This window comes from Bison bison, unplaced genomic scaffold (assembly GCF_000754665.1).
Source record: "Bison bison bison isolate TAMUID 2011002044 unplaced genomic scaffold, Bison_UMD1.0 scf7180017864043, whole genome shotgun sequence".
Taxonomy (NCBI): Eukaryota; Metazoa; Chordata; class Mammalia; order Artiodactyla; family Bovidae; genus Bison; species Bison bison.
Window position 1 is genome coordinate 7,434,718 of NW_011494615.1, and position 13,126 is coordinate 7,447,843.

General features: G+C 49.0%; 1 protein-coding gene across 1 annotated transcript in view; it reads left to right on the forward strand.

Annotated features, from left to right (window-relative positions):
• UBP1 (upstream binding protein 1 (LBP-1a)) overlaps window positions 1-13,126 on the forward strand; it is a 60,435-nt gene that overhangs the window by 42,825 nt on the left and 4,484 nt on the right. The window contains exons 7-14 of the mRNA XM_010835580.1: window positions 1,424-1,576; window positions 1,680-1,790; window positions 2,239-2,346; window positions 7,141-7,244; window positions 9,453-9,507; window positions 9,749-9,842; window positions 12,386-12,476; window positions 13,112-13,124. Coding sequence (XP_010833882.1) covers window positions 1,424-1,576; window positions 1,680-1,790; window positions 2,239-2,346; window positions 7,141-7,244; window positions 9,453-9,507; window positions 9,749-9,842; window positions 12,386-12,476; window positions 13,112-13,124 — 729 coding nt within the window. The remainder of the gene's footprint in view (window positions 1-1,423; window positions 1,577-1,679; window positions 1,791-2,238; window positions 2,347-7,140; window positions 7,245-9,452; window positions 9,508-9,748; window positions 9,843-12,385; window positions 12,477-13,111; window positions 13,125-13,126) is intronic.

The window sequence follows — 13,126 nt, forward strand, 5'->3', positions numbered from 1 at the left end:
CAGCGCAAAGAGTCGGACACGACTGAGCGACTTCACTTTCACTTTTCACTTTCATGCATTGGAGAAGGAAATGGCAACCCACTCCAGTGTTCTTGCCTGGAGAATCCCAGGGACGGGGGAGCCTGGTGGGCTGCTGTCTATGGGGTCACACAGAGTCGGACACGACTGAAGTGACTTAGCAGTACACTATAAAAAGTATAGTCTAGCTTTGTTTAAAAATATTTTAACACTGAAAATTTCAAACCCCATAAAAATAAGAGAAGATAATGAATTGTCTGTGTGCCCTTCTCCTGGCTTCTACAGATACTATAATTTCCCCTTTTGTTTCTTGGTGGAATACTGTAAAGCAACCCTCGGGCATTTCATTTGACTTGTGAATGCTCAGTTTGTATCTCCGAAGATATTAGTTTTTGAAAAAACAAATATATAGTATCATTATATGTAAAATAAAATCAACAGTAATTCTAATATTCAGTATATTCAAATTTGTCAGTGGTGGAATTAAAATTTGCTGAGTAGGTGATCTTTATATAGAAAAGGAAGATTGCTTTTAATTGCTAACCAGCCTAAGTAGACACTGGTTTGTGTGAACTTTAGAGAATCTTTAGTATTTTGCATTTTTGGGTCCTCCAAGCAGTGTCCCCCGTCAGCTAATAGTCAGTAGGGCTGTGTTACTTGTTACTGTCTCATATTGTTCATCTGACAGGGTATCTGATTATGTGGTGAAAGAGGGATGTATGAGCTGGCTATATATCTCAGTGTTAGTGTAGAAATCAGTTTAACCTTGAGTTCTTCGAAGAGGAGACGTGTCGCCGTCAGAAATTACTAAAGTCTTGTTACTAACACTGTGCAGTACCCTGGAGCGTCCCCGAGGTGGCACAGGAAGAGGGGGCAGAAGTGGTGGGAAATGCGTCCACCCTCAGGAGCCTCAGATGGATGCCCGTGGAGCTAGGGATGAGCCTTGTGGACTGTGAAAGTCCCAGGCAAAGTGCCACAGGCTGATGACATAGGAACAGTGGCAAGGTGGCCAGCTGGCTGGGTTTTGGGGTCCTGGCAGTAGAGGGCAAACCCTGGGGCTCTAAGTAATGGCGTGACGGTTCCTGTGGATCGAGCCCCGTGCAGGTTCAGGACCATGGGTCTGGTCTGGGGCGGGGGTCGGGGACAGACTCAGGAAGGCCACTGCACTGACGGTGCTCATCGCTGGAGCCTTTCCTGTGTTAGAGGTGAGGCCCTGGAGCAGGCAGTTCAGAGAGCCTCTGCTGGATCTGGGAAGGGGAAGTCCCGACAGATAGCTGGCTCATAGGTGGGAGTCTGTGTGAAAGGCTCTGGAGTTTCCCTGTGGTGGGACTTCTGAAAGGCAGCAGGGCTGAAGGGTGACCAGTGGGCAGGACTTGGACCCATTTCAGCTCGAGTCCTCTTCTAGGTACACTGCATCAGCACCGAATTCACTCCCCGGAAGCACGGAGGTGAGAAGGGAGTGCCTTTTAGGATCCAGGTTGACACCTTCAAGCAGAATGAAAATGGAGAATACACAGATCACCTACACTCAGCTAGCTGCCAAATCAAAGTTTTTAAGGTGAGAGCTGAAAAGCAGGCTTTGAGTAAGTGAGGCCTGGCGTTGCTTGTAAAAGGTGTGCGTCTGAGGCCTGATAGATGAAAAAGTCTGCTTTGTTTTTAAGCCAAAAGGTGCAGATAGGAAACAAAAAACGGACCGAGAGAAGATGGAGAAGAGAGCCGCGCACGAGAAGGAGAAGTACCAGCCGTCCTATGACACCACGGTCCTCACAGAGGTAATGCGGCGCCACTCCGGCTCTGCGGAGGAGCCGGGCCGTGCCCTCTGGCACCACCTCTGAGGATGAGTTTTGGCCGCGAAGGGTCCGGGAAGACTGGGTGGTCATTGGGCATAATGTTCTTGGTGAAAATCTGCGGGGAAAATACTCTTTAAATTGGGGGAGTTTAAGTGATTGGTTTCCTGGGTGGGGTCTGGAATGAAGATGCTGAAATCCCAGTCGGGTCTCGGAAGCAGACTTACTTTAAAATCCCCGAAGTTGGTTAGACATTAAGCCGGGACCCAGAACGTCCGATGTTTGTCACGTCTGGGGTTTTGCATCTTCCTAAAACCTTGGAATCCTGCTGGTCGGATGTTTGTTTAATCGGATGGTGGAGACATAAACAGGGTGTTAGATCTTTCTCTGTGTAACGAAAAGACATTGATCCCAATCTTTGGTGTTTGTCCAGATGAGGCTTGAGCCTATAATTGAAGATGCAGTTGAACATGAGCAGAAAAAGTCCAGCAAGCGGACTTTGCCAGCAGACTACGGTGATTCTCTGGCAAAGCGAGGCAGTGTAAGGGGCTTCTGCTTCTCTTTTCATTGTGCAAGAAACCTTGTGCAGTGTTAGATATAGGACCGACTCCCACTGAAACATAAAGCCAAATTTGTTTTTGATGTCCTTGTCCTGATTGAATTTGCTTTTGTTTAGACTCCTGCTTTCTGTTGGTTCCTCACTGAGGACAATTTCCTAAATCTAACACTTTAAAACAAAGTTGACCATATTGGGTGGTTTCGGAGGGGGAAAAAAAATGGCACCCAGAGCTGTGTTCACTCCCTGCCTCCTTCCTGTGCTCCTCCCCCTCCCTCTCTCCTTTGCACACAACACTCCCTTTATGAGCACTGACATTGATTGAACATTCTTGTAGTAAAATAGTTACTTCCGTGCAATTAAAAAAGGGTTTGTTTTCTCAAGTGTGCAAGTGATAAGAAAATGTCATGGATACTCAGAGGAGTGATGGCAGCAGCCCGACAGCAGCCTGTGCAGTACTGTGTCCCCTTCCCGCACATGGCGCGAGAGTTCGCGTCTGCGCTTTGAAAAGCCTGTTCGGCAGCACTGGACGTGGGCTGTGTTAGCCTTTCCTCTTGGCGCCCGCACTGTGACCTTACGCTTCAGGCCGGCCGGGGGCACCTGGCTGCACTCGGCCCTGGCTCCCCACAGTGTGTACAGTCCAGGGGGCCCTTGGTTGAATATGAACTTGCCCAGCTTAAGAAGAAAGAAGGTCTTTATTTCATATTTCATCAAACAGTTGACAGAGGATTATCCTGTGGTATTAACTTAGATTAGTTCTATACCTGCAGTAAATGGAAACAGAAAACATTACTTTTTAAAAATAGCTGTCATCATATGTATTAATGACTACTGTATTCATCACTGCAGAGTTTGATGACTTTGACCCTTACACGCGCATTGGTAATTAACTGTAGACTATGAAGGCCACAGCCACTATCACAGGATTATTATTTCTGAAGTAAAGCATTGAGTGAAAATATTTTAAATGCTTCTGTACATAATAAAACTGAAAATATCCTTCTCTGAGGGGTAAGGGCCCCACACATGATGCATTTTCTTTAAGTGGGTTTTTTGGATTCATACCACAGGTTGTACGGAACCACTGTATACTCCCTTCCCTCAAATGTCCACCCTCCAGTTTTATGTTTCTGTTCCCCTCATTTCCCAGCTGAAGACACAAATGGTTCTCAGTAAACTTCCTGGGGGGAAACCCTGGTAACGCAAGTCACTTTCCCCCTCTTGTTGTAAACTAGCTAAAATGAATGGGTTCTGATTATAAATTAAATGTGTTATAGCCCAGAACTAATTTGTAAACAGTAGAACTGTTAAGAATTCATGATTCTTAAGTCTGAAGTATGCAAAATGTCAGCAGATCAGTGGCCTGTCAGCAGATCAGCATGTCTTCCTGGGGTGCATTGCTTGCTGCCCCAGACTGCGTTTGGTTTGGTTTGGTTAAGACTAGGAGGTAGTTAGAGGTCTTCTTGGAAACGTGTTTGTTAAAAACAAGGTACAGATTAATTCCTTAGAAAAGAAAAGTCTGCGGCATTTTGTATATTTCTTCGAGTGCCTACAAAAGTCGGCCAGCATTTCTTACAGTTCTCTGAGAGTGACAGTTGGCTTTCAGTAGGAAGATCCAGACTTACCTGCTGAAGCTGCATGGTGCCGTGTGAGACGGTCCTGCATGAACAGAGGCCACACCGTAGGTTCCCGAGAGCCCAGCACACCCGGGCCTTCCGCGTCTCTGTTGGTCTTGACATCTGAGCTGTGTTTCATGGTCCTGGATTTGGGCTGTCAGGGCCTGCGGTGTGCCAGTGGGTCCTCATTTTCTGTTCCTCCTGGGGAGGGACTTTGTTCACGGGGCACCACAGGTGCCACCCTGTGGGTCAGGGTCGGGTGTTGCTGGAACCTTGCTGAAGCAGTACCATTGCTTACTTGTAAAGCCAGGGAAGAATGACAAGGTAGAAGAAACACTGAAAATACTCCTTGGTGTGCCTGCACCCTCCTAGGTCGAGACTAAGAAAAGCCTAGGAAAAAAGCAGGTGGGAGAGTCTTGATGTTTCATCCAGCCTGGCCGTTGAAGAACCTGCGAAGGCCAGTTTGCATTGAGTGCTGGTTTTCCAGTGTTCAGTGAATCGAGTCTCTTAATTATCGGGCAAGTTTCAGATGTCAGTTAACAGCCCTACTTTTCTATGCTAGAAGAATCCAGATACGTAAAAGTGAAAAAAGCATGTTGATGGAATTACAGTAAATTTGGTATCTGCTATACTTACTACCTGCCTCGAGCTATTGATGGCTTTGTTTCCTCAGTTATATACCTGGCAGTAATTACCAAAGCGGATTTGGGGAGACTCGATAGGAAAAGGTCAAAGCTGTTAAGATGTGCGTGTTATGCTGTGTTGTTGGAGTCTGAACTGGGGAAGATGGTGTAGCAGGAAGATCTGCCGCGTCGTGAAGGTGGCCGTGAGCATTTGGCGCCAGCAAGTCAGGAGACGTGTCGGGCGGCTCACAGGGTCTTGTGCTCCTCATTCTGTAGGTGCTGAGGAGGTCCTACTTGGTAAGCTGGAAAGAACAAAGGTCCTAGTTTGAAAAGAGCGGGCATTGTGAAAATGTCATGTACAGTGAACTTGGTATGACATGCCAGGGTTTAGCATGGCATTGCAGCCAGGTTAGACGTCATTTAGCTGTCAAGTTGATGACAGTTGAAACATCAAGTCTGCGGTCGTTTTCCCTGTTTCTGAGGGGCTGCCTAATGGGTAGTTGTGAAGAATGTTAAGATTCTGGGACTTTGGTTTTATTTTCACCCATGTTACTGATGGGTGTCAGACACGCTGCTGAGCTCCTGTAACCTTTGGGGAGACTTGGTTTCTGTCTTCAAGAGCCCTTCAGACTAGTGGTCTTGACTTCACACAAAAGAACTTTGAGAAAGAGTACAATTCCCTTGCACATTTTTAGATTGACATCTGAAAGTTTTCATCATAAATTTAAATAGTTGCAAAGGAAATAGTTTTCTGACACAGTGAATATTTGTATGTATGGCTTAAGGTGAAGCCAGCACATTACCCTCTAAGTTTGAAAGCTTGGTGGCTCAAATGGTAAAGAATCTGCCTGCAGTGCAGGAGACCCAGGTTTGATCCCTGGGTCGGCAAGATCCCCTGGAGGTGGGCATGGCAGCCCACTCCAGTATTCTTGCCTGGAAAATTCCATGGTCAGAGGAGCCTGGCGGGCTACAGTCCATGGGGTTGCAAAGAGTTGGACACGACTGAGTGACTAACACTTTCACACTTCCTGATCTCATGTTTTCTCTTTCATTCCCCTTAAATAATTTTGTCCAAATAGGATATACTTTCATGCCTGAAAAACTTTTAAAAATCACCCTACTTTTTTTACCACAAACTTAATATAAGTTGAAATTTCATTTTTAAAATTTCCTGTGAGCATATAAAGCTTAAGTCAGTTGAGGAATTTAAAACTTACTATTTTTACCAATTTATCAGAATAAAAAATCATATACATTTTGATGAATAATTGCTAACTATAAAAATAGAATTGTTATTGGAAATGTATTTTGGATGATGAGGCTAGAACTTCTTATAACTTTTGTGTAGCTAAGAGAAACCTTGTTTGGATACATAGATTTTTCTTTGTAGCACTGTGTCATTCAGGCCCTGGAACTCCTTCTGAGATACCTGCCAGAAATTCCAGTGATCTCTTTTTTGTATGCTCTGATGGATCCAGCTCAGTGTCTGTCAGCTGACAAGATGTCTTCCTGAATTATTTTGAAAGCAAAAAGTTGAAAACCCCTTGACATGTAGAATTTTTTTAGAGTCCTGTACTTCCTCAGTGTCCATCCGAGTATCTCTGAATGGTCTTTAGCCCAGTTTTTGGCAGAGTCTCGTGGCCTGCAGCCATGGCGAGAGAGGCGGCCTTTTCGTGTCAGTCTGGAGGAGGTGACGACGACCGTGGACCCTGGACACCGGGGGCGTAGTCAGGCTTGGAAGGAACCGCGTGGCGTGGGGTGGAGCCCTCCGCCCTCAGCGGCCGTGGCCTCCCCGGCCTGCGTGGTGTGTTGGCTTCAGCGTTGTCCGTGCGCGTAGCTGTATAGTTAACGTGTCTCCGGATCTTTGGCTCTGTATTTGGTCAGAACTGTGAAAAACACTGAAGTCCACTCTGCCCCTTCTAGATGACATGAACACATAGCTAGATGGCTGCAGGCAGTACGCTCTGCGGTTCTGGTGTTGTGACCCTGGGCCCATCTCTTCTTACTGGGGGATGGCTCCACCCAAGAGCGAGCAAGTGCCCGGTGCCGGGGCGCCTGCTCCTTGGGGAGGCGGGCGAGCGCCACACCCGGCGGGCAGTCGCATCCCGTCAGCACACAGGGCTAGGTGGTGCTTGCGAGCCCTTGCTTGCCTCTGCTGCTGTTCAGACCTCGATAGGCAGGCACCTCCTGGGGAACGGATGAGGAGAAGGTGGACATTCGCAAGATCACAATGCAGCGATCCTTAAGCGCACATCTGAAGCGCCTTTAGGCAAGTTGGCCGCTGTCCTCAGTCACCTCAGGGCCTGAGAGTAGTCAGGGTCTAGATGCTGCAACAGGTAGCATTTTCACCGATGCACACACATGCACGCACACGCGCACACACAGAGTCGGTCTGACGTGTTTCTGTGAGGTTGCTTGATGAATGTCAGGTGTCTTGTGTTTCATGATCTTGGATTTGGCCAGAGTAGAGAGTGAATACAAGAATATCTGCCACATCCTGGAGAAGCGAGTCATTCATGGATCTTTGTTTCTACCCGCAGTGCTCTCCGTGGCCCGACACCCCCACAGCCTACGTGAACAACAGCCCATCCGCCGCTCCCACCTTCACGTCCCCGCCGCCGAGCGCCTGCAGCGTCCCGGACAGGTAGCGGCGTGCGTGACGCACGGGGCCCCGGGCGGCCTCGCTCCTTTAGCTCCTCTCTTAAGTCACGGTGGCCTTTGGGTGTGTGTCTGGGGTACGTGGAAATGAGAAACAGTCTGTTGCTGAGCAAAATCGTCTTGTCGTCACCTTCCAGCTTTTTCCTTCCTAGCCCCTGTGCCTCACACACTCAAAGCCGTGGGACTCCGAAAAGGGTGCGCTTTCAAGATATCTTTCTTTGTGAGATAAAAATAACATTGATGAGGTTCACGGGTAGAGAGAAGAAGACTGAGTTCTTAAGGGGAAACTGACTTGAATAGGTTGTGGTTGTGTTTATGATACGGTACACTGGTCTTTGATGTTCACCATAGCATACAAGGATTATTTTCTGCCCTGTTTCTTGCCTCTCCCAAAGACACTAATTTTTTAAAAAATTAAGTCTTTAAACTTAGAGGAAAGACTTTTCACTTGTAAAGGCTTGCTCTGGTTTCAGAAGTGGGCACGGTGGGCTTTGTCCGTCCTCTCTTCTGGCCTGTCAGCAGCAGCACCTGGTGAGTAGTTGGGTCAGAGGGTCCTCACTCTCAGGACGCTTCTTACTGGGAAGGAACGCAACTTTCATAATAGAGTTAAAACCACAGAGGAACGAATTCCCTGTCAGCCCAGCGGGTAGAGCTCAGCACTCGTGCTGCAGCCCAGGTTCAGTCCCTGGCCAGGAAGGCCTCACAAGTCACATGGTGCAGCCAGAAAAAAAGGAAAACATTCTCATTTTTACACTACATGCTCACAAGGTCGGACTCAGCTCGGGCTGCTGTAATTAAACACCGTGGACTGAGTGGCTTGTAAACGACAGGAGGTCACTCCTCCTGGTCTGAAGGCTGGACGCCCGGTTCCAGGGGCCTGCAGGATGGTCCTGGTGAGCAGTGTCTCCTGGGCTGTGGGCTGCGAGCCTGCGTATTCCTGTGCTAGCGAGCAGAGTGGAGGAGGCGCACTCCCAGTTCTCCGATCCCTCTCTTGGGGCTCCACTCTCACAGCTCCATCCACTGCTCATCATGTCCCAAAGGGCCCTCCTCCTAATAAACCATCCATCACGCTGCAGGAGGGTGGTTTTTTGAGGGTACATGAACATTTAGTCTGACAGGGTCTGGTGAGAAAAAGAGGGGGTGGAAAAAAAGGCCTTTTCCCTGAGGAGATGGATGGATAAGAGTTTTCCCTGAGGAGATGGATGGATAAGAGGCCAGTTGTCTCCACGTAGGTTACTGTGCTTCAGGAGGTGGTGGTCACTCCTGGACGTGGGACCAGCTTGTTTCCACAGAGGGCACTGAACAGTCTTAGAAAGCTAAGAGGGGAGCGGTGAGATCATGCACACACCGGCTCACCAGATCTTTCCTGGGACCCCACTGTGGTCCCCACACTGTTCGGGGTGCTGGGAGATGAGTGAAGCCCCATCCGAAGGAGCTCAGGTTCCAGTGGGCAGGGGGCAGTGAACAGTTGGCATGATGGACCCGAGAACCTGGGGTGCGGGTGCTGAGAAGGGACCCGGAAGGCAAGTGTACCCCCAACGCAGCTGCTCTCACTCTTCCCTGGAAACACAGGATGGCGGCACACCCTGGCTCCTTTTGTTGTCCTGAATTTCACCCTCTTCAACAGCGGATAAATGGATTCATTAAAGGGGTATTATTTTCTGTTTTGGCTTAGGTTCATTTAGATGATTTCTTATAGCACATTATTGAAGTAGACTTTCTTGCTGTTATTTTGCACTGTTTACCTTACTTGATTCTCGTATTTTTTCCCTACCTAAAATGAATGAGAATCCTTCATTCTCTTGGCACCCCTGGAAATGGAGACCTTGTGTTTCATGAAACTTGACTTTCTTGCTAAACAGATGGAGAGGCTGCAAATGAAACCATCTTCTGGTGTCTTAATCTTTTTTTCTTTTGGCCACATTTGTGTAGTTTGTGAGATTTTAGTTCCCAAACCAGGAGTCAAACCATGGCAGTGAACGCACCAAGGCCTAACGACTAGGCCACCAGGAAACTCCCTCGTGTCTTGATCTTATCGTCATACTGACTCCCTGACCAGTTGTGCAGACACTCTTTTTGCATATTTATGTTGCTCTGTCCCACGGTGTTAAATTCACGTAGTATCCTTTAATGTCCTAATTAAAAAATATATATATAACAATCACCCTTTTCTTCCTTCCTTCCTTATCCCCAGCAATTCTTCTTCCCCAAATCATCAGGGAGATGGAATTCCACAGGCCTCTAGTGAAGTAAGTGTCTTTACCCTAACTTCTCATGCATTCAGGGTCCTGCATCGTGAAGCCTCTGGCAGAGACTCGAATCACTGTTCGGGTCACCGAATGCTTACACCCCTGCTCTTTGTGGGTGTGCTGAACTGTAAACGTGCAGGCTTTTTGTGTTGTGTTTACATGTCCTGTAACATGCCAGCGGCTTGGGCGGGTGTTGGTCTAGATAGTTTCCTCCGTTTACGTTCATCTCTTCTGTTGACAGCAGCTTCAGCCTTCAGCCACGATCCAGGAAACACAGCAGTGGCTGCTCAAAAACAGGTTCTCTTCCTACACAAGACTGTTCTCCAACTTTTTAGGTACGCTTGTATTTGTGTACACGCACACGTACGGTTTACTTGTTCTGTACTATTATTGGCCGTAATTAAATACTGGAGCAGAAGCTGTGTACAGAGTCATAAGCTGCCCAAGCCTGTGGGGGAGGCCCTGTGTCCCCCAGCGTCCCCAGCGGTGGCATCGTGCAGACCCTTGGTGCAGTATCAGAACAGGAACTCCATGCTGTTTCACCAGGTTTACACGCCCTTGTTTCACATAGGTATAAATGCTTATGCACAATTTTTTTCACTTTATTAAGCTTATGTAAAATAATTTTGGCTTTGCATAAGTTGCAAAGATAACGCAGATGTCCCCGTGCCCCCTTCACTCAGCTCGTTACATAGCTGTAGTTCGGTGTCAAAACCAGGAGCTTGGCTTTGCCGCCATGCGTGTGCATGGCGTCATTGCTGTCACACCCGTAGGCCCGTATAACCACCACCACCGCTGGAGTCAGGGTACAGAATGCTGACGCCGCCACAGGGGTCTCCCTAGCACCAGTACCCCTCTCCCACCATCCCTAACATCTGGCAGCCATTAATCTGTTTTCTGTCTCCATGATTTTGTCGTTTTGAAAACGTCACATAAACGGAATCATATAATACGTTACCTTTCCTCTCAGATGGATGTGAGGGCGTGGTGCTAAGGCGTCGTGTCAGTGCTTCCTCTTCACTGCTGTGTAGCATGCAGGGTAGGGATGTGCTCAGATACGGATTTTTACAGACACACGTTTTCTCTTGCCTGGTAAGCTAAGGAAGTATTTAGATGGAACGTTAGAAGGGACCAGGCAGTGCTGCTTCCGGGGTGCTGTGGGAAGGCCGCTGGGAGGCACGATAGTAGCCAGCAGGGGTTAGCGTTTCCTAGACATGTGTAGCCCTGGGCCCTTTCCCTGCAGAACACTTATGACGTGGCCCAGCCCGGCTCCTTCTGGGCCACAGTGCGGTGGCAGCTGGCTCTCCCAGCCTTTTAAGAGAGCAGAGCATGTGCACCCAGCTGCCCAGAGCAAAGCTTGGTCTCCCAAGGAACACGGCTCCTGTCTCATCAGCCCTCTGTTGCTGTGCTTGTGCCACGAGCAGTCACTCCTCGGGCAGCACTTTGTCTCTTTAAAATGAAAGTACTGGGTTTTTTCTCATTTGCTAGCCGAGATCCACACTTTGATGATTTATCTATGGAAGAGCTACACGTTTCAGTGTGTGTTGGGGAGGAGCCCCTGGGGTGCTCACGGGGGAGATGGGAAGAGCCCCGAACACTGGGGAGATGGGCAGCCCTGCCGCTGGCGCCAGGGTCCTGTTCTGTGAGACGCACGCATATTGAGGTTTTGTGAGTGGTAGTCACTAGGGCTTAGCCTCCTGCCTTCTGCTGCCCCACAATCCAGAGGTGGGGGAGGCGGCTTCCTGCTCCGAGCCCGTCGGGCACTCAGAAAGGACCGTGCCTGTCCAGCTCTGTGCGGGTGGCAGCTGTGCTCCCAGGTTGCGCCTCTCCGCTCCTGTTGGCAGAAGGTCCTGGCAGAGGCAACAGCACCTGGCTCTGCCCCCTGACTCGAGAGACAGCCCCGTCGGTGCTCGTGCGTCACAGGAGACGTGCTTCTCTGGTCTCTCTTTCACAAACTAGAAAATTATGAGACTCGTAACATTCAAGCCCTCAAAAGTAGATAATAACTCCATTATCTTGTTACATATGTGAGTGGATATTCATCATATGGAAGTCATGCTTTATTTAATCGAGGGCATCGTAGTTTCCCCAATAAACTGCATCTTGACCATCAATAAAGGGGGAAAACAAAAGGCTGTGGACACACTCAGACATTGAACTTGTCTGCGGAGCTCCTGTGGCATTCGACCAGCTCCAAGGCTGGGTGACCAGCCTTTGTGAGTCTCATTCTCTGCCACTCCCCCCACCTCCCTTTTCTGTTCTGCTTTAAAGCAAATCCTGGACACCATGCCATCCATGTACACACCAAATATTTACAGAGGAAATCTTCAGTATAATACGCAGTTCTCTGCCATGCTTTTGTATTAAAACCGGCTTCTGTGGCAGAGTTGTTGTTGTTGGACTGTATGTAGCAGGTTACAGAATACAGAGGCCTAATCCCAGCTCTGCTGACAACCTGCTTGCCTTTGCGCAGGTCTGACTTCCATTGCTTCCTTTTGTAAGTTAAAGATTGGCCTGGGTCATCTCACGGTGAACTGTCGGGTCATGATCATGTTAATCCTCGCAAGCACCACTCAGCCAGAGTAGGTCGAGCGGCAGTCCCGCGCTGGGAACAGTCCGCCCTGTCAGCCGCGCTTGTCGCTGCGATTAACCGGCCTCCGGGCTCCCGAGCTCCTCCTTGACACAGGATGTGAGAGCCGGCATCCTGTGTCTGAAGGACAGGCGTGTGTGTGTCTGTGTTGTTCACATGGATATGTACACATATGAGAGCCGCGATGGTTTTGAAGGACACTGAACTGAAGACGGGCGCCGCCAAGCAGCCTGTCCTGCTGGGTCTCCCCCAGTTCCCGGAGAGGATTCTCTCTTTGCTCTTCTCCAGGTGCCGACTTGTTGAAACTGACCAAGGAGGACCTAGTGCAAATCTGTGGTGCCGCCGACGGGATCCGGCTCTATAATTCCCTGAAGTCAAGGTAAAACATGGAGTTTAAAAGGGGCTGTTCTGCTTGAAATGAGGCCCTGCCCTTGTTCGTGCGGGGCTGTGGGCAGCTGGGCCACGCTGGGCCACCGTGCGCGCGAGCGGGCCCTGCGCGCGCCTTCAGGCAGGCCCAGATGCGGCCCAGGCACTGAGGGCAGCGGCGGACCCCAGACTAGAAATGGGGCCTGCACGACTGGGCTTGCTGCCAAGAAAACAAACTTCTCGTTTCAGTCAGCTCTGGTCATGTGACACTACTGAACAGTTGTTAGAAATGTAAACTGTGTTGGCTTTCAAGATCCATTTACTGTCGTTGCTATTTCTAGACTTGTGGTGTGAGAATTGTGTTAAACTGAATTTTACTGATGTTAAACTGCTGATATAACGTTGAAACTTAAATTCACCAGCATCTGACCATCTCAATGGTTTAGAGTCTGGATCATCAGATTAGACCACCTGTGCTAACCTGTGATAGTTGGTGTGAGGTGTGTGTTTTTATATTCTTATCGGTAAATTGTCTCGTATAATGAAGTAGCCTTGTCAAGTCCTCCTAAGGAACTAGCCCCTAGCGCCCGCGTAGCTGCCCATGCGCAGCGCCGCCCCCGGCTCACGAGCGCTGTCTTCTGGTTGCAGGTCGGTGCGGCCCCG